The sequence below is a fragment of the Aphelocoma coerulescens genome, chromosome 5 (assembly GCF_041296385.1).
Source record: "Aphelocoma coerulescens isolate FSJ_1873_10779 chromosome 5, UR_Acoe_1.0, whole genome shotgun sequence".
In the NCBI taxonomy this organism is placed as follows: domain Eukaryota; kingdom Metazoa; phylum Chordata; class Aves; order Passeriformes; family Corvidae; genus Aphelocoma; species Aphelocoma coerulescens.
In genome coordinates, this window is record NC_091019.1 from 13264755 (window position 1) to 13292681 (window position 27927).

Here is a 27927-nt window from a genome sequence, read left to right on the forward strand (position 1 = left end):
TATCTGTTGATGTCAGTAAGATACTGTGGTTTGATTATTTCCTTCTGAAATCTTTTCCCATGAAGTATTCAATAGAAAGTGTATTTGAAATATTTTAGTAATGTAAGCTCTTATGAGCCTGAATGACTTCTTAAAGGATTTCTGTCTCTTTCCTTATCAAAAGCATGGCACTTATAATTGAAAGAGTTTGACAGGGTGTGGGGAAAATACTCTGTAGTGTCAGACAAAGGAGTTAAAGGATTTTGTCCTACAGAAAGTTAAGAAATAGAAATTGCCTTTTAAATGAACTTCATTAAAATTTACCTTTTCTTCTCAACCCAAGCATACTTTTCTTAAAAAGAAAAATGAATAAAAAGATAACTTTCGTAAAATCAGTGCCAAGTTCTTAACTTAAAGTAGTGGTAAAACTTCCTGCCAGAGCTGATAATTTCAAACACTTCAATTTCTTTGTGATAGAACCTCAAAATTCTTGATGTGCTAAAGGGTCCAAAACATGATAAGAGATTTGCCTAAGGAAGTATTTAAGAGTGTTCAAGTGTATCGCTAAATGATAAAGATCAGTTAGCAAAATATATTAATAAATTACAGATTATTCTACGGTCACCACACAAAGGCACATTTATAGGCATTGCTAGATATTTTAAAGGCATTGTGGAACCTACTGTAAGTCTAAAGTTCAAGTACAGAACATTTTAACAAAGCACATGCGAATTCTGAAAAAATAAATCAGTTCATGTTGGCTTTTCTCTTGCTTTTCTATAGACATGCTTGGCAATGAGTTGTTTGAAAGTGTTCTCAAAATGTATTTGATGGCCAAATTTTAAATCACTTGACTTTACTTGTTCACTTCTAGTAATTTCTGGGGATGTTACTAAAATGGTGTTCCTTCGTTTCACCCTGGAAAAGTTACCTATTTAAAGTAGTGTGCTTCAAGCAGCAGCTTGGGAAAGCTTTGGGGAAGCTTAATGTAAAACTTTACAGAAAATGTGATGAAGGTGAATAAAAGCCAAAATTTTAATTTATGATGATGCAATTAACAACAGAAAAATGAAGAGTTAGCAGTTAGGCTGTGAGAGAGTGAGAATTCCTGCTTGTTTTCCTCACCTGGTTTATTTGGAAAAAAATGTGTTGTTTTCCTTGGCCCTCCATAGCCAGAGCTGTTGTTAACACCACTTTGTGGGACACTGTTGTGAGAGCCTGGGTGTATGTGAGTCCCTATGGATGGAGATACAGGTTATGTGCTGAAAATATAAAACCCCTTCATGTTCTTTGCGGTTTTCACAAGTGCCTAGAAGTCTGTTTGGATTTTGGGTAAGTTCTGCAGCCGAGTTCCTAAAGAACAGGGCAAATCTTGCTCTCCTGGCAGTCTGATAGTGACAACTTCTGACTGGGGACCTGCAGGGAGCTGAATTCTCCTGCTACATCCCTATGGCATTTTGCAGTGGAGTTTGTGAATAAACTGATGATTTTTTTATTTTTTTTTTTTTTTCATATTAGTTTCCTTTCAAGCATAATCTGAGAGCAGTGGTAGATGCTTTTTGGTACCAACTCAAAGGACAATTTGCCTTTCTTTAAATTTAACAGGGTTTGTCTGCACTGCAGTGTGAACTCTCCACTAAGTAATTCAGAATCATGATGAATGCTAAATAATATGGCAGCATGAATCATTGTTGTTTTCGTTTGGCAGCAGGGAAAGCCTTGATGGAATTGCTAAGTGATCTCAGTTCTCTCCAGATAGCTCAGTGTCGGCTGCTGCATTGTTCCTTTGCTCCTCTCTGACACACTCCTTTGGCCCAGTGCCTGTCTAATCATTGCTTAATGTTTCAAAAGCTGCCACCTTCTATTTGAAGCAATCTTTTCAAGCAGTACAAATACCAGCAGATTTGCATACAGTAGAAATAGAAATAATTGGAAAAATAAAGTAAAAAAAAAAAGAAATGAGATGTTAATAGCATTAATTTTTTTATGAAGGTGAAAAAACATACTGCATAGCTAATCAAATTATGGTAAAGTTCTAGGAAGCTTAAAGATACTTCTGTGGCTAAATAGATGGTCTATCAGTCTTACATGCTATGAAATAATTATTCCTCCCAACCTATTGCTCCTAATCTCAAGCTTTGCTCATGTACACGAAGTGGAAAGAGAACAACAAGGTCTTCTAAAATGAGAAACAAGTTGCGACTCATTTGCCAGCAAATAAACAAGTTGACAACTTCTCTGCCAGCAAATAAACAATGATTTCTGTTTTTTATTGCCATGAATGACTGCAGTGTCAGTACTTGAAAAATGTATGTACATTCCCATATCAAATAAGTGACTGTGATTCTCTGCCTTGGAGTGTTATTATTACTGTATGGGCAGCAAGTTTGAAACATCTCCCTGTAGCCTGCTTCTTATATGAAATGTCTAGGATTACATTTTAGTGATATTTGTGCCCTTGAAACTTCCTTGTTGGTAGTTCACAGGCTTTGACAACCAGTGAAACTGGGTAGCACTGGGTCTGGTTTTGTGTGTTCTCTCATCAGGAATCTCTGTTCCCAAAGAAATGTTCTTTCTCTCTACCAATTTCCCCCCCCCACACAAATAGGTAAAACTCAAGGAATACTGAGGCAGAAGTTGTGACTGTGTGTATGGTTAATATCTCACAGGCAAAGACAAAATGTATTCTACAATTGGCTTTAACTTCTATTAATACTCTTTGTGCTGCACAGTGTTGTATAAAAGGGCAAGGACTGAGTGAGGCTGTGCCGTGACAACCTCTGGAATGCCTTGTGTCCAAGAGGGAGACCTGCTAGACACTGAAGGTTCCTGTTCTTCTAGGAATAGATCTTATGGCATCTGAGCTTAGAGCATTAGTCCAACCTGAGAGAAGAGACTTGAGGAAAGCTTTTTCACCAGAAAAACTCAGCTATAGCATAGCCAAGGGAAAAAAAAAAAAAAGTAGGTCAGTTAAAAGAAAGGGAGATTTTCTGACTGAGAAACAAAGACTTTGTCCAGAATTCCCTGCTCCTGGGGAGCCCAAAGGTTATGTAAGGACAAGAGAAACAGTCAAGGTTATTTTGCCTTTTTTTTTTTTTTTTTTTTATGGTCTAGATCTGCGCACTGCTAGAGCTATCTGAAGTAAGCAATGTCTGACTTTTGAAATTTTCATTTAGTCCGTCTCCTTGCTTCAGCAATTATATCTCCCAGAAGAGAAGAACATCACAAAATAATGAAGTTACAGGAAACCTCAATGGCTTGTTAAAAGGAACATCATCACATGTGGGCACAGAATGATCACATAGCTCATAGGAAGAAAAATGTCAGATGAAATAAGAGAATTTGTTCTTTAGTTTTACCCTGCAAGCCTGAAAAGATCGGTTGTTAGAGTGATACAGAAGTACTTTACAGGTTGCCTGATACTCAGTTGACCCTGAGCAGTATTTTATGTAACTCTAACTAAACTTTCACTGATCTACTTTTCTTCTGAAATCTGAATAAGTGGCTTTATTACTGTGTGCCCCTGTAGGAGCTCTGAGAAGAGTTTGATGGCAGGGAATGTTGGTAGTTCATATCCCTGAAAATTCATTGAGCATAGGAGCTGCTTGGTGTTTCTCAGATGGTCCTACAGCAGCCTGGAATACTCTGCAAAGCTTCAGACATCGTGTGGGCATGAGCACTTCTGCAGGAGACAGACCAGTAAATCCAGTTTAAAGCAGTCAAAATTGCTGTTTTACTGCATGCTGTAGAATGGGATTTTCTGTTGGTTTTGCAGATGTGCACTCACAGTCCCTGAGGTGAGAATAGTACAATAATTTTAGTGTTCAAGCTTCCATCACAGCTCTTGGTGCTGGTGTGCTGCCTTTATCAAAATGGTGCTGAGATTAACTACGCATGATACTAAATCTAAAGAACAAGACTAGATACATGAAAGCTCTCAGTTGAAAATTACTTTTAAAAACAAAAGGGGGGAAAGGGGTTATTCAGCTACTTTAAGTTTTAGGGTTTGTTTTACTTTTCATTTTTTCTATAGCTTTTTTTATCCTTTGCTTATGTCAGTACTCCATCTTTACCAAATATCTAAAGCTTTTAGGTTTTGTTTCTAATTTGAGGAACCAGTCTTGAAAGGTGCTGACGCCTAGGACTTAATTGTTCATAAACAGGCTGTGTTCTACAGTGTGATATAGGTTCTTTCTCATGACATAGAAAAATATTATCCATAAAGTTGCATGATTAGGCCAGAGAGTGTTACCACAAAATGAGGGAAATGCAATCCTTGAATGCATCTTCCAGGTGTTAGGTCAGCTCACATATCCCATCTCCTCAAATTAGAAATGATTCATCACTGAAAGAGAGTGTTGTCATCCCAAATGGGTGTAACTGGACCCTCTGTGATCCTGTCAGCTCTCATCAGAAGTTTCAGCTCTGTGGAGCACCCATCTGAGACCCAACAGGGTCTACCAGGACGAAGATTGCAAAACTGAGCCTGTGTCACTTTCAGAGATCTGTAATTCCTACTGCAAGCTCTGTATAGGTTAGCAATGTCCAATATTTGTTCTTTTTATCACTCTTGCAATCAGGCACAAAAATTAGGAAGTCAGGGGTCTTTTGAAATATCTAAAAAGAAAAACCTCAGGGAAGGTGAATTAATAAAATGGTCTGTTAAACTAACCATCATTTTATGGCGCTAAACTTGAAACACTGAGAGAGATGACTTAAATGCAGTAAAATGGAAAAAAAGAGGTCTAATCCAGCTTTACTTAGAATGGAAAGTGCCCTAGAAAAATATGCCTGTTCCTTCACAATATATCAAACTGAGTTTAATCAACTGTGGATTACTGCATAATAGCTCAATCAACTTCAGGTCAGCAAGAAAGAAAGTAGAGGAATTTTTTAGTAGAACTGTAAAAGAAAGATACATGTTCAATAGTTCGTTTGACTTCCTGGGTTAGGATTGTCAAAGGTATCAAAGTAACATGAAAAACAGCAGCGTGTGATTTATCTCTCTCAGGATCTTATGCACCAAGAGTTGGCTCTGATGTATGACAAAACATGTTTCAAAAATTGCATGAATTTTGGTGGTGTTGCACAGTGTTGCATGCACCCTGTGGTTTTGAGTTAACCAAGAGTATTTTCTAGAAAAACACTAAGCTCTCCAGATGGGCTTTGCTGCACTGCTGCTCTGGCTCTCTTTTCCCATCCTAATAGAGCAGTAGTGGGAGTGATTCATTTAGTACAGAACAATGATCACTTAGCTCAGAGCAGATACAACCCGAGTTAGCAAATCTGTGTGCTGGAGATGGATTTTATTTCAATTAAGTTTCCACACTCAGAAACTTTTAATTGCGGCAGGTTCCTTTGGTTATCAGAACCAGGCTTTATGCTGACTTAACTTTCCCTACCTGCCCATCTCCAGTTGGGCTGATTCTGGTCATTTTTAAAGGTTCCTATCAGTGTGAAACTGCACTTCTGTCTGTGCCATACATGCCCATTACAGTAGGAATTCCTGTGATTTATATAACTGGCTGTGGCAGGGGAAAAGTGTTTTTTGTGCCTTTGTACTATATTTTTAAAATTTGATGCCACTTGCAGTTACCTGTGTAATCACTTACTTGTTTAGTGGTTTTCTCACTGAGAAAGACCTATAAAACCACCAGTAACTATAAAATAAATATGTTCTGATTTTTTAATGGGGTCTTTTAGAAATGGAAGGTCATTCTCTGTGAGTTTTGGATAATTTGCTTAAAGATAACTGTTGAAATTGAAGTGTAAGCTGCCTGCATTATCCTATTACCAGCAGAACCCTTGTTGACTAAGCTTCAGCCCAAGGGCTCAGTAGCATCCCAAAAGGGGCTTGACTAGTGACAGCTGAGAAATACACGGATTAGAGAGAATAAACAGCCAGTTTTGAAGGGAGTAGTGAGCAGATCTTTGACCTGTCACTGAAGGTACTGTACATTTATCCTGAGAGAACCTATATAGCTGCCTAATAGTTCCATGTCTCTGTGGTAGGATGAGGCACCACTGATGCTTTGGCATTGTTCTGGAAAAAACCAGCCAGATTTCTCTGTAAATATTCTGCAAGTCATGCTTTAACTTGGTTCTGATTCCAGCTGTTTCATCTCCCCTGGGAGACAAAGCTTTATTTCTGTGAGTGAAGTGCCCAGAAGTGCCTCCAGAACAGGAGGACCAGGAGTGGTAGGGCTGGACCTGCTTGGAATAGGTGAGCCTTCCCAGGACAGGCAGGAGTGATGGCAGATTGGTGGTGTGGTCATGCAGGATGTTTCTGCCTTTCTCCCTAGGAAATAAATGCCTCTCCAATGTGTGCCAAATCACAGTTCTGCTGGGGAAGACTTGAGGAATTACACTGCTTGCTCAGGTCTGTCCCTGGCGTCAGATTCCAGGCTCCTCAATGTATTTATTTGGCTTTTCTTTCAGTAAACTCTTTTGCTACTGTACTGTTACTAGCACAGATGCAAAAATGGGAGTAAGTCTGCTCAAGAAAATCTCACTTAAAATTTTGTCCCCTTTTGAAAAGTATCTAACCCTTGTTACTGTCCTCTTTTGTGCATTATGACTGAACACCGTGTCACCCTGATCATGCAGCCAGTTTTGTATATTGTAAGCCTGATTACTTGTGTGATTTATGTTATTTTGTAAGCTGCCACATGGAAACAGGGAGGCATTCCTTGGTTAAGGTGCTATTCAGCAGTTAGATGCATAATGGATCCCATCCTCCTTGATGCCATTGCATTCAGTGAAACTATTTGTATCATATGGTACTAGAATTCATGAGCAATGACTTCAGTCTCTTGGCTTCCAGAAATAGACTGATAGTTCATCAGAGACTTGATATACACATGGAAATAAATTTAAAAATCCAGGGAACTGTAAGTACTGTGATAACTGTCTGGAATATTTATTAGACAAGTTACAAATTCCCGTCGTCTTATTATTCCTTTTAACATCATTGAGAATTAGTTAAATAACCAAATTAATTTCTTTCTGAAGGGAGGTCAGTGCAAATTACAAAACAGTTGTAGGCTTTGTCTGAGATGGTAGATGAGTTTCATTCTTAATCAGCTGACTTTAGTAAATTTTGATTTTTTTTTTTTTAAAGGGTTGTAAAATACTTTTCCTTGAATCAGTTATGTCCTTGGTGGGATTTGATATATTTGGTGTTTTCCTGGTTTAGCTTTTAAGACCTAAATTACTTCTTTTTCCTTTTTTGATTAAAATTGATAGCTTTATATCCTAACACCTTCCTTGTATTTCTCCTGTGATTTAGAATTTGAAGTATTTTTTCTCAAACTAGTTCTCTGCTCTTTTTTTTGATTGTGTTCAAGTTATTTGGCAGCGAGCAAATTTGGATGGTTTTTTGTGTTCTGTATAAAAGCTGGTTTTTAAATGTTACTGATGACTGTGTAGGGTTTAGAGCCAGCTATGTGTCTTGCCAAATTATTAAAGCTCTCATCCCCTCACAGGCTGCTGGTGTGACTATCCATTATTGCTCGTGGGAGGATTCTCTTCCAGCTTGGCAGTGGGAGATAGTGCTGTCATTCCATTTCCCTGTCCAAGGGGGATCCTGGAATACCAACTCTAAAAGCAAAGTTGCTACAATGAATTTGCCATCAGAAATATGTTAATATTTATGAATGTTCAAAGGGACTTGTAGCTCTTGGTCTTAAGATTTATGAGGAAAAAATATTCTTGTCAGTGAAGAGTTGCAGAAAGAGTTTTAGGCCTTTTTTGCCAGTTTTTTTTTTGTTTTGTTTTATGGCTCTTGTAAGTGGTTAGTCTGAAGGAAGTTATTTTTGTCATTTCAAATGCAAATATCTAGACTTAATCACTGCAGGTTTGAGGTATTGTGCTTTTTATCTGTACCAGTCAGCAGACTTAGGGTATACTGTTAATATATTTGTCTTTACAGTGTGCTCCATTTGATCCATCTATAAAGAGCATGGGACAATATTTGCTGAGTAAACTTAAAAGGAGATGAGACAAACTTCTGTCAGGATTAACTGGAACAAGGGTCTCTCTGTGTTGGGGCAAGAAGAAGGGCCAGATGATCTCTCTAAGTCCGTTTAGTGATGCAGTTCTTTGCTGCGGGTATGTTTGTCAAACTATTTTAGGTCTTTTAACAGAAGAGCACTAAAGAGAAGTTCATAAACACTCATTGATGAGTCAGCCTGTAGATTTTCAGGGCAGGGATTTTATATTCAAAGAAACCTCTTATAGTTTCTGACCCGCCATAAAAATATTTCAGAAGCTGTTTTTCCTGTTGAAGGGAAGGTGGAAGGGCTGCAACCAGCAGTAGAAAGTTCTCTCTGTATTTCGCAGGTTTGTTTTCATTCTACTGTAAATAATTTCTGACCTCAACATTTTGAGAGGCCTGGACAAATATGGAAAAATTAGATCCTCTGAAGGCCTTTAACAGTCCTGTTAATGTTCCTGTGCCAATGGGCAGAACTAGAGATATCTTTAGAATCTCTCATGCTGTAATACTCAAAGTAGTTGGTCACCATTGACTATGTCCACATTAAAAAATGTTTTTGAGATGTACTTTTAAACAGAGATCACTGTATATGAAAGAAACACCATCAGGCTCTGCAATCTGTCTGAATTATGTATGGAGAATACACATAAAAAGGCTCACAGCTTGTTCTTTGCATAACAGCCTGTGGTGCATAAGATCACCAGATTCCTTCGCATTAATGCTTTCTCATTTACCATCTGCAAACAAGTAATTGCAAAGCTCAATTTCTTTAGCAAACTGTTGCTGTTGGAAGACTTGTGACACAGAACAGCTTCAGCTTGATTGGTATTTATTAACTGGTGTTATATAGATTTAAAGTGGAAGTGTTTTATAATTTTACATAGTCACTGGTAGGCAGAGTTTCATAAACTGTGAAACAGACTTAGTCCTGTTATTTCACTGCTGTGAGCCCATTTGTTCAGCTGAATGCCGTAGAGTTTAGTCTCTGCAGATCTGTGAAAATCAGGAAACTTGTTCTTTTAATGACCTAAGCAAGGGCTAAGGAGTCAAGCTTCAGGCATCTGTTTCAAAAACCTTGACCTTACAGTGTCAGAAACATGTGCTTAGTTTCTTGGCAGGGTTTTATTTTATCTAAGAAATTGAAAAAATATTAAGATCAGTTTCTGTAAGATTATGACTGGATGTTGCAAGCTCACAGAAGGGCTGAATCACTCACATCCCAGTTCCTGTATTGCTCTCGGACCATCTACTCAGTGTTGTAATTTGCTCTGTGTCTGCCTGTTTATTTTAACAGAAGATAGGTGTGCATCAAAAGAAATGAATGCATCCTCTCCAAGGCAGATGTGATCTCTGTCACAGTGTGGCTGAGGTGAGAAGTGACCCCTGAAGACCTTCTAGTCCCACCCACCTCCTCAAAGCTGGGTCAGCTAGAACAAGTTGCCCAAGACCACGTCCAGTTAGGTTTCAAAATCTCCAACCTCAGTAATATCTTTGTTACGCTAGTTAAAAAGATTTAAGGTGACTGGCAATTTAAGCCAGAAATACAAGTTTTAAACTTAAAAAAATGTTGACTGCATTTTGGCATGTGAATGTAATCACTTTTGATTTATGAGCCCAGCTGAGCCTCACTGACTGTATTTGTTTAATTCAGATGCTGAGTAGTTCTCACCAAAGCTGCTCTTGTCATCTTAATTCATAGAATTATGTCTGATGGCCAGATGCTAAGGAGTTGTAGAAGTGCCTTCTCTTCAACAATTAAAAGGATTGAGCTTCAGAGCAACATCTCATATGACTAAAACATTGTGGTTATTAAAATCCAGATTCAAAGAGAATGGTTAGTAGTATTTTAAGAATGCCATTTTGGCATTGTTCTGCACTTGCAAGACAGTAGACCTGAAGTGCATGAACTAGCTCAGGTGATTTTGTACCCTGCCCCAGGTAAATCAGCCAAGCTGCTCCCAGAGCTGGAGGTGGCACATCCGCACAGCGCTCCATGTGCTGGGAGCTGCTGTGGCTCTGTCCTGGGGAGCTGTGGTGCCCTGTCCTCACAGGAGGAGTCTTTACTTGCTGAGTGGTAAATCCCAGTCGTGTATGCTTGGTAACACTAAGATTGGGGATATTTTAGGCTTTCAGACAGAGGTTTTAATGGTGGTGGCTCATGTAGTAGTGAAACACCAAGTGTTTATGAAGAGGATGAAATGACTGGATTTTGGTAAGAGAATGACAGGATTTCGGTGAAGAGCCTTTAAGAGGTGTGCCCTGCTACTCCTGTTGGTTTTGTTCATTACACAGTGCAGGTCAAACCAATCGGATCAATGGGTTCCAAAATCAAAGTTGCAGATGGGTGGAGAAAAATAAGGCATTGTTTGATAAGGATAGATGTTACGTATGGACACAGCCAAGAGGAAATGGAGACATAACTCATCCAACTTCTCATAAATTTTACATACGTTTGATGCCAGCTGGTTTCAGAGGGATTTGTGAGTGCTAGTGCATATCAAATATCAGGTCCATTTCACATTGGTAAGGAAGGATAGTCTTGATGAGAGCAAAAGGATGGGTGAGACAAATTCATTAGGGAATGGTCACATGGAAACAGTGATGGCATGGTTTAGTATTGAAAGGACATACATCCCTTTGAGTTTTATCCAGGGATAACTTGTACCATGCTCCCTAATTAATGTCTTTAGATTGACTCCCTCTCTTTACTAAGATACAACTGATACATTCTTTGTTTATCCACCTGAAGGGATTAAACAAGGCATGTACGAGAAGAACAAATCTTTATTAGGATTGATACAAAAAATCTTTTCTGAAGCACGATTGCAGCACAGCAATTTTAATTAGTTTTCACAAATGCTTCCAATTAACCCACACAGTGTTTGCTTTTTAGCTACCGAGAAGATTCAGTCACATAGCAAATAAAAAAAGGAACTTTTGACTTAAGCTTTTTATGTGCAGCTTAGCAAAAAGACTGAGAATAACTTCTTGCTAGGAGTTGGTAGTTTTTCTGCTTTTCAGAAAGTTATTTGCTTCAGCAGTAGGTTTGGGAGTTTTGTTCTTCTGGATGGTAATAGAAAAAAAAACCAACACCACCACCTGCCATGTTTTTCAAAGAGACATTAGGAAACCTGCTTGCTCTCTCTGTTTTAATCACCCTGATTTGTCTGTGGTGAGAGACAGGAACAGTGACTAGTCTCCAGTTTGTAGTATTTGAACTGTGACCACTTTTTGTTTGCCTCTTCAGGCATTTTGTCTTCTTATGTTTATGGCATTTACTGGAGCTACTTATTTTCCTGATTTGAGTTCCCTAATTGGAATTGCCGCATGTGGTTCAGGTTCTTCACGTTAGCTGCAATTGTAGCTCAGGTAGCAAACCCTGCCAGTTCCTTTGACAACAGCTTTGCAAGCAGCTCTTCTGAGGAATCTATAAACCTCTCAGGTGGAAATACTGTGCAGAATGCAAGTGGCTGCATTTGATTTTTTGTTTATGTCAAACTCCTCTGTGGAAAATGCTGGATTATCCATGTGGTACTGCTATGGTACCAAAATGTTAGTGCTTAACATAATTTATTAAAATAACATTAATTTGTCTTGCTTCTATAAGCAGGACCTTGCTTTAAGCATACTTATATGTATGGATTATATACAGCGAAAATATAAGGAAGAAATTAATTACTCTTTGTTTAGGTCACTTAACACTTTCAGTGTCTGTAGGATTGTGGTGTTTGCTATGTAGGGTACAATTTACACATTTTTAACTTAACATATGGCAAGTTTAGAATGTGGGGGTGATGTGAGAGCCTGGGAGGTGGAAGGGCCACATGCCTCAAGAAGCTTCCTGTTGTTGCTCTGTGGAATAAATGCTGCTCAGGATTTTTAAGGTTTGGATGTTAATTATAACTTGGAGTTTAGTACCTATGGGAGCAACCTCCTCCTGTGACATAAGAATATAGCTGTATAAACCCTCTGAGGTTAACTGAGATGAATGCTATGTAGGAAAATGAGATCATTACCCAGTCCAAAGTTGTCTTCAATGCAACATATTGCAGTATGCAGACAAGGTAGAAACTTAATGTTCGTAGATGGAGAGAATTTAATCATGGAATTTCATTACAAATTTAGCTGTTCAGGAAGCGCTCTTTTGAAGATGCCAAAGGGTTTAAATCTGAGAAGTCAGGCAGTACCTATTCTGAAAAATGTGGATATACTGCAAATCAAATTGCAAATCATTGCAAATAAAAATCCAGTCCAAGGAAATTAGCCGGTATCTGTGCAAAATCATTATTCATAGTGAAAGGTCAAATGGGATACTGGAAGAATTGCATAGGAGGTAGTTTCAAGCCTTTGGATATCTATAATAAATGGAGTCTGGTAGGTGTTCTGCAGAGCTGCATACTACAGCATGGCTGGCTAAATGAGATACAGGCAGTACTTATTGCTAACAGTCCTTCGTAGAAAGATGTCCTGGAAAAAAGTAAAATTCCCAAGTAATATTTTATGTAAATGTCAGGATTCAGAATTACAATGTATATGAAAATAATAATGTCAGTAAAAATTAAGCTGGGAAGTCATTTAAATTTGCTGCATTTATTGAAAAAATGAAGCAATTTGAAAAATGTGGTGGGGAAGGGCCTGGATACAAGTGCCCATGTGCATGGTTTTTCACATGAACATCACATGAACAATCAGTTTCACACATCTCGAGTTGTTCTTAATGGGCAGTGACTGATGGGTCCCAGGAGTCTCTCTGCTTTGACCACAGGTGTTCAAGCCTTGCTTCAGAAGGTAAATTTGAAGTAAAGGGCTAAAATTAAATGACAAAAAAAAAAAAAAAAAGAGAGAGGAAGGAAACAAACAGAAATTACTGTAAATTCTACCAGAATACAAATGTTGAACAAACCTGGTGTAATATATCTAAATATTAGGGGGAGGCAGTATAATTCAAAAATATTCTCCTCAACTCTTCTTTGCCTACTACTTAATGAAAAAAAAAATAAGTAAGGAGCTTTTAAAATGTTTTTGTTGAATTTAGGCATTATCTTCACCTGTGAAACTTTAATGAGAATCTCCCAAGATGTGAGGCATTTCAGTGCCCAGGTGGTGTTTTTGATTCCAGTCCATTTTCTGTGACCCTTTACCCTCAGCATCCCAGCAGCTGCTGCGCTCGGCAGTGCTGGGTGTCGATGCGTGACTGACCCAGAGAGACAAACCTGTGGAATGCCAGGCAGCAGGTTGAGAATTGCTGTGTGTTTCCTCGTGCTTTCTCAGCCAGCCCAGCCAGCTCTGCTTTTGCTGACAAAAAGAGAACTTGGACTGGTAGCCCAGCCCGCTTCTTGTAGTCTGGAGCAGGAGCTGTGTCCTTCCCTGGAAGTCCCGGCCATCTGCAGAGTAAAGCAGAAGGCTGGAGCAGCCCAGTCACCTGAGCCTCCAGCTGCTCACTTGGGTGTAAATCCAGGAGCAAGTGCTGGAGCTGGTGGGATTCTGTCTTATTGTAGTACAGTGAAAATACACTTTTACTGCTTCTAATGTAAAAAAAAAAAAAATATTGACACTACTGCCAATTGCTTCTAGGGAGCAGGAGAGGCAAGGTTGGTGTGTGCTCTTGTTGTGTGCATGTTTTATGCAGGCAAGGTTTCCACCCTGCTGGGAGGCATACTAATAGCCAGATTAACATAGTTTAGTTTTAAAATAACATACTCCTAATTAAGCAGGATTTAACCAAATCTTTTCCAGACTGCAATAGGATGCTAATAGCAGTGCTGCTCCTGTGTTGTGAATTGTGAAAAGGTATAATGAATTTTAGTTCAAGTTTACTGCCTGGGTTATTTTTAATATCTAGCCTTTTTTTTTTTTTTTATGAAAACATAAGGGTTGCTGCTGCTGTCCCTCACATGTTTCTGATGCAAAAAGGCAGGGCATGAACAGCAGTTGTAATACAAGAGTTAACTTCCAGACCTTTCTTGAAAAATAACGGATCAATTGTGATTAGGTGCCCACAGAGAAATTTTCTATAATAACTGATGAAGGGCTTGGAATAATTTGTTACATGCTGATAAATTTAATCTAAAGATACAAATTCTATGGTATTATGTTCTCTCTAGACTTGCAGTTCAGGATTTTTAGGAAGCAGTGGATGATACAGTAGTATAATAAGCAATTTTCTTGGAGATCATATGTGCTGGATTTAGAGATTTTATACAGCTACCAAATGGCACGGTCCCAGCACTGTTATTCCTAAGGAGTAAGCAAATATGCTGGGAAAGAAGCAAGCCAGAATTTGTTGCTTTAATTTGAAAATGTTCATAGTTGATTCTTCCAAAAAAAACAGGTTTTATCTTTAAAGGGCAACAAATCCCATGGCTCATATGGTATTCAAACCAAATAATTTCTGATTTGAATGGGGGCTTTACAGGCATAAAAACTATTTGGATTTTGTCCATTCTTTAGGAAGTTTCAAAAATGAGCAGTTGTAACTTCCAAGTTCTTCAAAATGATGTGAATTAAAAGCCACGACTTATTTAGCACAGTAAATGCTTCCCAAGTTGTCCCAAGTGAACTTGGCAGTGTTGCTGAGGTGACATTCCTTGAAGGGTTGTAGTGGAAGTGCACTCTGAAGGCAGCTCTTTGCTTGCTTACTAGGTGATGGGGTAGGTCCTGCTCCTTCTCTTTATGCCAGGTGAGCAGGATTTGATGGCTGTGCAAAGTAATAAATTATGTTTGGTAGAATTTTTCAAGACTGTATGATATAATAAGAGGATATATGAGAGCTGACTTTTTTGAGGGTGATTTTTAACTTGCACTTCCAGTGATATAGTGTGTGGTGTTGCATTTGGGACCCAGACATACAACAGTGTTTTCTGAGAAGTTTCTCATTGACTTCAGTGACTCCACTCTCACATGTAAAATTTTTACCTGCAAGGGGTATTACCTGATCTACTCTGTTTGTATTGCCAGAGATGTATTAACCACTTCAATAACAAACAAAAATTGCTGATATTGGGATGGTTTGCTTTTATTTTTATTCTGAGAAACATCTTGTGTGACTGCAGCTCTGCTGATATAAAAACCAGTCCATTTTGTGAACTAATCCCATCTGCTGAAAAGAGCCCTCCTGCCCAGGCAGGCTGTATTTTTGCCTGGTGGATTGGGTGCTGTGTTGCTGTTGCTGTGTGAATTGCATTCTTCTGCAAGTGGCCTTTGAAAGAAGAAGATAATAGCAGGTCACATACAACATGGTCACAGGTAAAGAAATCAATCTTTCTGGCTTGGAATATGGACAGAACAGTTTGCATCTGATGTGTAGGAATTGTCTGGTACAGTAAGAGTCATTCAAAATCAAAAGTTACCAAATGTGGCTCTACATTTGGGCAAGGTTAAAGAAAAAGAAAAGGTCACTGTGAAATAGTGTTATTGCTGTCCTGACCCTCAAGGATGCTTTGATAGTATCATCAGGTTTTGTGCATGTTGGTTTGCTCCCAGGGAAGGGATTCTATGCAACAAATATAAAGTTAGATAATAATTTCTGATATCAAGTAAGATTTTAATAAAAATCAATGTGGCATGCAAGGCCAAGTCGTATTTATTAAAATCAAAACCTGTCTTTTAGTGCTCTCTGTCATTCTTTTAAATAACTACTTAACAGTGAGAGTTACTTCATATTGTTTATTTGGACCTGCTTTGAGTCAAAGATTGGATTGCAGAGGTTCCCTTCCAGCAAGTATTCTGATTGCTTTCTGTTTCCTCTTCCTTTCATAGTCCTGTTCTCAGCTATTAGAGGTTTGATCCAGAGAGCAATATTAGCAGCTCTGAGTATTTGCATATTCCATTTTTAATGCAACCTGTGTGACTAATTTCCTCAGAATCCACTCCAGAAATAAAGTAGTTACACTTGGACTATTGTTTTTTAATTGGCAGGGTTTATTTTTTTTCTTTATGAATCTGTTATCATAACGTGGAGTGCCATGCTGTTTCTTGGAGTCATGATTATTTATCAGGTTTATAGTATAGTGAGCAACTTGCTGCATCTTATGAAAGTACAGAGGTTTCTAATGTGCTCTTCTGATTGTATTTTTCTTGATTTATACAATCTGATCTGGTTCTGTTCAGGCATTTAGTTTCTCTTCTGAATAGTGATTTTTCTCTTTCACATACATCCAAGAAATAGATTAGAATTAAATGCTGTATATTTAAAAAAAAAAGTGCCACTTGGATTACTGAAAACAGCTGGGACTAGAATGCATTTCTCAAGCACTTTTAACATTTAAAGGTCATTCTACAGATGAATCCAGGAACACCAAGGAATGAAATGATGAACTCAGAATTTTGGCTGAGGTTATTCCAGCAATGTGTCATATCACTGTCTCAGCTCTAAAGCATGTTCTTGGTGCTTGCTAGGCCCCTCACTTTACGGCCACTTTCTAAAACTATTGTATCCAAATAAACATCAGAAGTGATTCTTGCATCAGATGTGATATTTATATCTGATTTCAGCAATAGTGCTTATTCCTGCCCTCATTGTTGTGATCACATTATTGTAGCCATGATCCATCCAATAACAGTCCCTAAATGGGAAGCAGTCATGCACTGAAAGCTGGAGTGGGATAGTATTCCTGCTAAGATTAATTCAAGCATCCAGCAATCTGCACATCGAGTGGAACCATTAAGTTTATATAATTAGCTCTGTATTTAAAGAGACTTTGAAATTTGAGCACCATTCTAGGTATTGCCCTGAGGACATGGCAGCCTCTGTCCCTTTGGTGTCTGTGTGGCTGGTGGCAGCACTTGGAAAGTCCCTGTTCCGTGTTTAGCTGTGTTTGCATGTTCCACACGTGCACACCTGACTGGCAATCTAAGAACAGACATTTTGTGCCTTTTTATTAGTCCTGCCTTGCCTCTTAAAGAGCTGGAATGTTCACCTGAGAGCAAGTATGTTTTCTTTTCCTTTCTAAATATTAACACTTCCCTTTAGTAAGCTCTGCTCTGTTCTCAGAGATAAGAGTGTGAGTCTCCCATGGTCAGTGGGATGGAAGGGCAGTGTTCAGTTCCTTTGGTGCAATGCATTTCTGTTGACATTTGCAAGATCCCAGATATGAGATGCCTCTTAATCCTGACACAGTGATGTAGAAGAGCCCTTGAATCTGCTCTGAACCAGAGTTCTCGGGGTTCCATATAGGCCACGGCTCAAAATGCAGAATCACAGCCTTAGGGAAATCATGTGGTGATAATGTGCAGCCCTGGGATTTGGGATATTCAGGTTCTCTTCCTCCCCTTCTGCAACTTCTGGTGTGACCTTGCACATTCATCTGGCATCTTAATTTATATCTCTGTCTTGCAAAGTGTTGGGAGATTGCTGCAAGAATGTGGGCTCAGTGATAGTTATGATGGGATGCACCTTACATGAATTGAGTGCGCTCTTCAAACAATACTTAATAAATAGTAGAAGGGAAATAAAAGGGATTTACAGCCCTTATAATAAAGACATTACCCCAAAAGATTAGTAGTAACAAAAAATAACAGCTGTAATATTTCTTTCTTCAGTATCCCCCACCTCCATAACAGAGAGTTGACCTGTCAGAGTTTCCAAAAGATGACTTTTGTAGTTCTTTCCGTACTTCTGGGATTTATTAAGACACAGCAATATTTCTTCGTGGGACTGAATGATCTGAAGTGTAGTATCCCATTTTCATGGCTGGGATGAGAAATAGACATCATTTAGGGAAAAAACCAAAATGAACCTGTGTAGTGAACGTGTCTGCTAGATGGCTCATGGAAGAGTTGCTGGCACAGATTTCTTCTGCCAAGCCTCGTTTTTGTTGGAAGCTGTTTAACTGCTGTTTTGAAGTGGATTTATTTGCTCTATGTTGTCCTTTTTGCTGTAGGATTCCCAGGACCTTACACAAGGATTCAGTGAGACGCCCATCTGAGCTTCTTCTGTGCATAGAGAAGATGTTTGTGAAGGAGCTGAGAACGGATCAAAGCAGCCCCTATTGAATCCCTTGAAAACTTCCCACTCCTCTATATAAGATTCTCCTGGGCAGTTGAAGGAATGTGTGTGTATGTAGGGGGTGAGAGGGGAAATGCATTTCGTTTCCTGCCTTTATTGTGGGAGAAGGGTGCTGTTCATGTGCTAGAGTAAAGGAACCCTTGGCTTGTAGTCCAAGATAGGAGCTGGAATGGGTTGCTGTAAGCAATTTATCTTAATAGACCCGAGGAGGTCTGACAGCAGCTGGGACTTTGGCTTGCTGAATGCAAAGGTTGTGACTGTGAAAGTTCATTACACTCTCTATCTTTACATGTGGATAGCCTGAACTTCTGAGGTTTAGACTATGCATCTCTGTCAACAATACAAGTTAGGTATGGATGGGAGTGGAGGAGAAGGACTCCACTGCTGCCTTTTTTTTTTTTTTTTTTTGAGGTCTGTCCAGATCAATTCCTTGCATCACGTTGGTAATTTCCCCTGGGTGGTTTATCTATTGCCAGATAACACGGGGTTATTAAATACGTGTGCACAGCAGGCCCTCCTTATCTGCCTGTGCATTGTTGCCCTCTGTTGCAGACATTCTCTATACACATGTGCATTACAAATGACATGCCTCTATCTGGTTATAAATATTTTCCATTTGGAATTATCTGCTTCTGCTACAGAGATGAGAGGTGATCACTTGAGCATGAAAGATAAAGGGCCAGAGGTAAGAAAAATAAAAATGATGAAGCACTGAGCTGCATACGAAATAAGTGACATAATCCACATATCCTGTTAGATAAAGTGCAGCAAAACAGGTTCTCTTCTATGCCTAGCTGCTGCCATGAATTCAGGTTATTACATGAAGTCAGGTTGGTTGCCTACAGAGGGACTGAGGGGGGAGAGAGGAAGGGTTTTGCAGCAAACCTGTTGTAACAGGCTTTCTTTATTTGCCAGAAATTAAGTTAGCTATGTTAATACATGTTAAAATTGGAAAAGCAGCTCTTCTTGTTCCTAAGACTTAGAGTCAAAAATAATCAGGTAAAGAAGATGGAAAAATCTTGGTTTAAAATTAATTGGCTTGTGCCAATTTTATCTTTTTGCCAATTGACTGGTCTTTCATGCAGAGGCAAGATGTACCTGATGAGACAGATGTTCCCAGTGTGGCAGCAGCCCTCGTGGTGAAAAGCTGTTTTGCCTTCCTGCAGGGCAGTGGATCCCATTGTGAACCTGCTGCATTGGGAATTCAAGAAGGCTCTGCAATCCTTCCCAGAAGCAAGCTGACCAGTGGTCTGTTGGCTCCAAACCCAGGCATAAGCTGCTGCTGTATTCTTGCAGCTGCTATAATGATTTGCCTTTGAAAGTGTCCTTTATGGTCCAAGAAAATATCCAACACTTTTCATTACCTGGGGACCAGAGTGTGCCTTCTAGGCAGCTCAGTGAACCCATAACATAAAATAATGAATTGACAGGTTTTTACCCCTTTCATATAATGTGTCAATCCACAGTTTCTGGCACAAGGAGGCCAATTGTTAAGTTAAACCCCATTCTGTATTGAAAAGTAATTCTTTCCCTTCACAGCAAAAGAAGCCATGTTTGTGCCAAGGTAGAGGGACATGGCAATTCCTGGGCCTTTGACATGGAAGTAAATATTTCCCTAAAGGTAAAAGCACAAGGTTTGCAGTGATGGCAGTAACATGCAGCATGCATTGCTGGGCTGAAGTCAGCAGGGACTCTTGGGGTTTAGAAAATGCAGAGTGTTATTTTATTTATATATTTGTTATTTTAGCTCTGTTGGCAAACTTACAGCTAAGAAAAAGGTCAGTAAAATGCATCTGTCTCAGCCAAGCATTGTGTGGGGCTTCATAAATGTTCTGTTCTGAGAGATGAGAACTCATTTAGACACTCAGAGTGGGAGTATGTTAAAGCATGAAAGTTACTGAAAGTGAGCCTTAATTGGCTGTTCTTTAAACTTCTTCTCCATAACTGTGAGGCAGTAATTTTTTATTTGTGACAACACTGTATCAATTACTTTGAAATTTGAAGTCTGTGGACAGACCCACAGCTGCTGTAGGACACTGGTGTAAGGGGCTAAGGCACCTGACATCACTGAGCATTGAGTCTGGTCACTTCTTGATTTAGGGAGGACAGAGGCTTACAAAAGATAGCCCATGTCATGCAACTGGATCCAAAAGCATGATCTGTAGATGGCTTTCCTTTTGAGAAAGTGGGGTGGCTGATGCCTTCTGGCTCCTCATGCTCCTTGCCCCACTCTGTCCTTCTTCTGCTTCCTAAGAAGGCAAAGTTGTGTGAATTCTTTAACACTGCTTTGTTGTACTGAGTAGGGGGACTTGATAAACAAAATCTTTGTCAATTTATTAAAAACAAACAACCAACCTCTTGGAAGTGTTTGAACTTAATTATGTTAATATTAAACATAATTATGGCACACTAATTATGTTTTCTACATTTGTGAGGAGAGTTGTGCTGTGCTCTCCAGACATCTGTACCATATAGAGACAGGTGGTAGAGTGCAACATTTCCAAGTGCCATTTTCCCATTCCATATATGGCTGCTCTTTCATTCCAATTGCAGATCCTCATTCAGCTTAGTCAAATTGAGTCCTTATTTGAGAGATTCTGTGCTGAAAGGCAAATGCATCTATCTTTATAAGGCTGTTTGTTTCCATAATTAGACACTGAATCAACAGTGTATTGGGGATGACACATTTGCTTATTCCTTGTGTTCTCCCTATGGTAGCATAAAGCAATGAAGCACAATAATTATTGAAAAAGACTGTTTATTATTCAGGCAACATATCTTGAAGTGGAGGAAAAAAAAGAACATGGGTTAAAATGATACTTATTGCTGAAGACCATCAGTGCCATAGCAAAGTGTATGAATAGTTCTGGGGGGAGAGTCCCATCATCCAGGCCAGTTGGGCTGGGTGCTCTGAAACTGTCAATACAATTGAACTTGGATTTCTCATGTAAAATTCAGAAAGATGTGGAACACGTGGGGACAAAACTGACTCAACTATTTTCCTAGGGCATTGTAGTGGTTTGGTCTAAAATACTCATTACTATTTACCTTCTGTGAGATAAGAATTAGGAGAAAAGCAAAGCAGGCACCAAACTTGAAAGAATATAAAGAAGTTTATTAACAGACCTAAAAGAGGGAAAAAAGAAAAAAATAAAATCATACCATACCTTCAGAATTCTCCTCCTCCCCCCCACCTTTCTCCCTTCTCCCACTGACAATGTAAAAAGACAACCCTTGAGATGTTCAGTCTGTTTACCACTTCCATAATAACCTTGTTCAGTCCATTTAGGAAGAGGAGTCTCTTCTTGCTCGTGCTATGAAAACATGATCACAATGAGCCAGCCGCCCAGGTTGGTTCTCTGCTCGCGTCTGAGTCCCTTCCCCCGACTGCAGCTTTTCCCACAACTGCTTTTGAGGGTCCACTCTTGACGTTTTTTGGGGTACAATTTTAAGGTTGAGCCGTTCAGAAACAAAAGTTTTCTTCACCCATCTCTGGGAGCATTTCATCTCTAAGAACAGAGGCCCTCCTCCTTCCCTGGGAGCAAAGGGTCCTCCTCATCTTCATCTTTAGGACTATCTCTGGGAGCATCTTTAGGAACTGAGGTCTTCCCCTTTCCATGTGGAGTAAGAATCCTCATTGCTTCCATCACTCCTTGTTCAAACTTCTCATGAAATTCCAGCTGCTTCAGCATCTGCCTATCTCAGCACAGGTGCTTTTGCTCACAAGTACAAGTTGAACTCTCCGCCTCCCATGCCTTCATGAAATTACAACAGGGTACTCTGATACATCATAGCTTTACAACAGAATTTGAGCTCTAAGCATCTCCTCTTTCTTCTCCCTCAGGTTTTCAGCTCTTCACAGCACTAAAAGGGTTAGTCTCATCCAGGCCTTGCAGCTGGAATTTCGCTTGTTGCTGTTGGTCACATGATCTTTGCCGGGCAGTGGTGGGCAGCTTTCGGCCGCACTGGAGAGGGGGAGCCGGGATGCTCCGTCTGCACAGAGCAGGCCTGTGGGGGTTCCGCGGGTGGAACAGGGCCCATTGGCTCCAGGATGGCCGTGGCCCGCAGCCACCTGTCCCAGCACCCGAAACAAGAGAGAGCCTTGCCTGGGGTTTGTGTATTCTTAAATGTGGATCACAGAGGCGGTCACAATTTTAAGTGTCTTAAAAAATTGTCCATATTCAAACTGGCCAGCTGATAGGTTCTGTCAGGTCACAGAGGAAGCTGTAAACACCCCTTTGCAAGAACATCACTTCCAAGACTATGCTTTGCTAACCCATGACAGGCATCTTTAAAGTTCTTTCTGAAATTGTGACTTTTTAAGCTTCATTAACATGTCTTCTCTGTCCTGTGGCTGAGTGAAAATGATACATTTTTTTCACAGCCTTATCTTTTCTTCTGGGAGAATCTGCCCAGTAGGTTTTGTAAGACAAAGGGTGCACATAATGCTCTGCTCAGCACTCTCCCTTTGCAAAGCAAAGCTGATCTGTTTTAAATAACAAAGGCCAGAAAGTGCCTGGCTGCAAAAGTCTCCACAGGAGACATCCTGTGGACATGCCAAAAAGTAAGTCACTGCTTGTGGGCCAGCACTGAACATTAGGTAAAAAGCAGCAGTTTCGTCCTGAGGTGATCCTGAAGCCCAGGGTATGGTTCCTCCATACTGACTGACCGCAGGTAAGCCTCCAAGGTTCCCCTGAGATGCTCTCAGGCCATTCACTTTATTTGCAAAGCGCTGCAGTGTACCCAGAAAATCAGAAGTGTGCACTGCCTAGTAAATGTCACAGCTTTAATGTGCAGCTGAGGTCATGCTGGTGGCAAGCCAAGGTTTGGGTTCTGTTCCATTTCCATCTGTTTCCATACTACACCTAGCTATGAAATAGATTTTGTGTTTACTCAAGCTTCTAAAGTCAGTCCACATTAGGAAAAGTATAAGGCAGGAGTAAGGAAAGGCCACTTACTGAAATGGAGTGATTGGGAGAGCAGTGACTATCAAGGGTACTGATTTTTGAATCCTTGATTAGAGCCTGCTCTCCTTTCACGCAATTTATCCTCAGTGGTGATGCTGTATTGTTGTGGCAAATAAAACTTCCTGGTTTTGCAAATCTGGGAGCAGCCACTTACATGGAGAACAAATCTTTGATCTTCGTGTTTTGCTATTCACCCCTCCACAGTGTTGCATTTTGAGAATACAGAATGGGTTTGTACTATTTTTAGATGCATAGAATTACAGTAGCATAAATGTCTTCTTTTCATTTTAACATGCTGTTAGCTAGTGGTTGGTTTGATAGTTCTGTGCTTGCTACAAATCTCTGTGTTTGGGGATGAGCAATTAGAACATGTGGTTTGGCACAAGCATGATAGAAATTAATGTGGGGTTTTTTTTACTTTATAAAGGAGAAAAAGTGTATTGATCAATAAGCAGGAAGTCCAAAACAGAAGAGAATAGTGGTCTATGCTATGTGTCTAAGTGGCTTATATTGTTTATTGTAGGTGATGCAGTCACAGACAAACAAATTGAATAGATATTGGCAATGTAATGTCGAAAATTCTGGGGTATATCAAATCAATTCATGAAATATTGCTACAGTTTAAATACTCTAGACGTGATCAGCAGACTGTTTCTTTTTAATTCTTATTTTTATGAAAACCTGTAAGTATCAGCAGTTTTCTGTGGTATTCTCTCATTTCATGCAGAGTTCATTGCCACAAAGGTACGTGGCATGCACAGTCCTGCAAGGCCTGTGGAGCCAGCTGCATCACACCTGGGGGCTATCCAAGAGTCATTACCAACAGGGATGAATTTAAGGAGTCTTTGTACTTGACCAGCTCAGTTCCTCTTTGTCAGTTCAAGAGAGGACACACCCACCTCCTTTCTATAGATGAACATTTAATGTGGCTTGTAAAGTGTGCTTGCTTTTAATTTTCTGTGGCATTAACCATTCTAGTGTGCTTGTTGTCCTGATCTGTTTGAGTTGACCAGTTCCTCAAGTGGAAGGCTGATGGTTTGAGAAGCTACCTGGGCTCGATGCAGGACATTCCAAAAATCACATGAGAATGTGCCTGAGGGCCTTGTCCAAACACCTGAATTCAGACAGGCTTGGTGCTGTGACCACTGCCCTGGGGAACCTGTTCCTCAGGAAGAGTTAAGAGGCTTGCTTAAGTTTTCACAGAAAGGACTAGTCAGCATTGAGCTTTTAATGCAGATTTGATAATGCGTTATAGCCACAGGAGCATCATTCTGCATCACAGCAAAGGCATTCCTGGATTTGTGGAGAGATTCAGAATAAAGGGAACTTAATGTCACAAAGGGAATTCTGATACCATAATGTAAATAGAATATAGGAATGCTAATAAAGAACAGTGAACAGTGCTTTCAGTAAATAATGATAGTGAACCCAATATTTCAACTCCACATATTGTATTTTCTCATGCAGTGGTCTTTAAACCAGAGATATAATATCTGTTGATCTGGGAGTTATTCTATTTTAATTAGGAATTATTCTCCTCCGGAGCTTTTACTGGTCTTTGTTCTGAGAGCAAAAGTCACAGAACTTTTTAGTCAAGACAGAAACCAGTTGTCAAAGTTAAGAAAGAAAAATGGAGAGAGGAAAAAATTATTTTCTTATTACTTCTCTTTTCTTTCCTTGAAATATTGGTAGAGAAGGTTCATGGAGAATACTTGGGCATATTATTTTTCTGGAAACGTCGGACAGTTGTTTTGTTTGTTGTTACAGTAACATAATACACTCTTATGTAGCTATGGCACTTTATTTCATGGCATGTTACTGTTAAACAGTGCCAGGATTCTGATGTCAGTCACGTAGGCTAAATAGTTACATCTGAACTTTGTTGTTGTTGAATTCATGGTCTTCTGCTTTTTTCCTTTTAGACTGACTGTAAGAGAATTCTTAGTAGCTGTGTGAAGGCTACTCCTGTTTTGCTGAAAGAACAGATTTTTACATCTTGCTGAGCTGACACTTCTTGTTAACACCTAATTCTTTCCCTTCTGCAGAGGAACTCAAGGAGAAGCTCCAGAAGTATGTTGACGAAGTGAATGCCCACAAGCCTGGTTTTATCAAGGTTGTCCGGCACAGCAAGCAGGAGGGGCTGATCCGGTCTCGGGTCAGCGGGTGGAGAGCAGCCACAGCACCGGTCGTCGCTCTCTTTGATGCCCACGTGGAATTCAACGTGGGATGGTATGTGCCTCCTTCAGTTTTTCTGGCCCAGGGACCTTTTCCAAGCACTGGTGTTAATTTACTGACTGGCATTTCTCTTGCATATAGAGGGTGAGTTAGCATTCTGAGCTTTTTAATGGAGATTCAGACATAATCTGTGTAACATGGTCTAGATCCATTTTTATGGTTTGAGTTATCTGCTGATCTAATTACAGTGTATTTAAATGATATTTAAAAACTGCACGTGAAAAACCTCCTCCACTAGCATAGCCCTTTTCCCATGAGGGCAAATGTGTCTTCTTTTCATTAAAAATACTATGTTTCTTTTATGTTCTGCAGTGTAAACAGAGGTGTTATTTTGGCCACTCTGCAAAAGTAAACATAACTAAAAGAATGTATCTTAACTTGTTCAGTCTGGATTTAATATCTCCCTTGCTTCTTAAGTAAAAATGATGGTAAAAAGGCAGGAGCTTCTGTCCCTAGGATAGATCTATTATTAACTCTGATCTTGATGTCCTTGATGATGTTGAGAGCCTGAAGTTATCGTTGCTTGGTAGCAAGGGTATAAATTCTCTATGATATGCAGATACTCATTTCTTCCATCCACCAGCTCAAATCAAGGTTAACAATAAGGCATCCTAGAGAAAATATTGCAGTTTGTTATTTTGGGACAAATCCTGCATTGTCAAAACTCCATCTCAAAGCAGAGAGGGCTCTGAATGGTTAACAGATTTAGACTTCTCTCTTTCTGAAAAATACAGCATAAGCTGCTGTTTATTTTGTGGGTGGACTAAATAAACTTTAAAGGCCCCTTCCAACCCAAACTATTCTATGATTTCCATCAGTGCTGTGCTTTTATTGATGTAATCTTAACACTGTATTTCTCTTTTTTTTTTTTTAGGGCTGAACCAGTGCTCACCAGGATAAAAGAAAACAGAAAAAGAGTAATTTCTCCATCATTTGATAACATTAAGTATGACAATTTTGAAATAGAGGAGTATCCTCTCTCAGCACAGGGGTTTGACTGGGAGCTGTGGTGCCGATATCTGAACCCTCCTAAGTCCTGGTGGAAGCTGGAGAACACAACTGCTCCAATAAGGTAACGGTGGCCTAAAGGAGAGTGTCACTGGCAATGCTCTCCTGGGTATGGTAGGGGCTGATAGGCTTTACTGACTCTGAAGTACTTAAATGTCCTTGAGCTGTCCTCTTCACCTTTGTCCCTGTCCCCTACACAATCATCAAGAAAACTCTTGTTTTCAGTAGATCTTTTTAAAGGTTTTTAAAGGAAACTCTTGTAGATCTTCTTAAATAGGTTTCCTGCCAAAGTGGAGTGGTAGGCAGGGCTGCTCAGCAGCACTGCTTTCTCCAAATGTCTTGCCTGCTAATTTAGTGCTAACAGGCCAGAAATGGAATTGCCTTTGCAGATACATGATATAAACAGAGATGATCTGACAGCTGTATTCTGTATAATGCTGTCACACAGCTTTACAGCTGTGCTGTGTCCTAGGAGTTAATGTTTGGTTACTGACACTGTGAGCAAAGGGTGTATTGGATCCTTGCTTTGGGACAATCTGTGTCTCTACTTTCTTACCACATCTGGAGTGTTGTTAGGCTGGTTCAGAACAATACCTTTGTCTCAGGGAGGGGAGTAGTTGCCTCTGAGCCCACTCAGCAGCTCTGCTGAGATTCCAGGCCTTTCTTGTAGATATGCATTCATTCCAAGGAGGTCACTGGTACCTGTGCTCTAGCTCCCTGCAGAAATAAAGTGTGAACACTGTTGTCACCAGCTGAAAAGCAGAACCTCAAATGGCACTGGCAGCTGTTTTTCATCCCCTAGCTCTGTCTTTACGGGCAGGCACTTTTCTCAGGTTCCGTCAGCTTAACACACTCTGAACTGCACTGACCCATGAACAGGACCTAGAATTGGAAAGTAGGAGATAAAAATTAACAGGTTTGCCACAGACAAATGTAAAACGGGGTGATAATTTCCACATCATTAGAAATAGTTATTGCTCTTAATGAACTCTGTTAATGCTATAAAAATATTTCTGTGAAGACAGGCTGGGAGAGTTGGGGTTGTTCAGCCTGGAGAAGAAAAGGCTCCAGGAGATTTATAGGCACCTTCCAGTACCTAAAGGGTGGTTCCAAGAAAGCTGGTAAGAGACAAAGTAGGTAGAGATAGAATAAATGGGAATGGCTTTAAACTGATAGAGGGCAGGATTAGATTAGATATTAGGAAGAAATTCTTTGCTGTGAGTGTGGTGAGGCACTGAGCAGGTTGTCCAGGGTAGTGGTGGATGCACTATCCCTGGAAATGTTCAAGGCCAGGCTGGATGAGGCTCTGAACACCCTGATCTTTTTGAAGATGTGCCTGCCCATGGCCTGGGTTTGGAATGAGATGATCTTTAAAGCCCCTTCCAGCCCAAGCCATTCTATGATCCTGTGATTAATTATATAGATTAGTTATTATGATGACTTTTAAGATTAAAAGTATTTAAACACAGAATAAAGAGTAAATCTGCTTTTCCATTTTACCCCCAACTGTTCTATCTGAGGGCCAGGGAGTGAGTGTCCTTTATGAATACTGGGTGTTAAGGTTTGTTCCTTACCCCTTTCCCTGGCACATTTTTTTTAATTCAGTGCAATATGCTGCCTGTGTGTGTTGGATAATTAAAACAAGCACACCAAAAAACAAAGCCATGTGTATTGATGGATGGTTTCTATCATGCCTCCATTATGCTTTCAGAATTATAGCAGAGGGAAGCAGGTGC

General features: G+C 39.8%; 1 protein-coding gene across 11 annotated transcripts in view; it reads left to right on the forward strand.

Annotated features, from left to right (window-relative positions):
• The window catches only part of GALNT18 (polypeptide N-acetylgalactosaminyltransferase 18), a 235843-nt gene that overhangs the window by 136987 nt on the left and 70929 nt on the right, over nt 1-27927 (forward strand). For all 11 annotated transcript variants that reach the window (XM_069016617.1, XM_069016614.1, XM_069016616.1 and 8 more), the window contains 2 exons: nt 24994-25177; nt 26058-26255. In XM_069016617.1, the coding sequence (XP_068872718.1) occupies nt 24994-25177; nt 26058-26255 (382 nt within the window). The remainder of the gene's footprint in view (nt 1-24993; nt 25178-26057; nt 26256-27927) is intronic.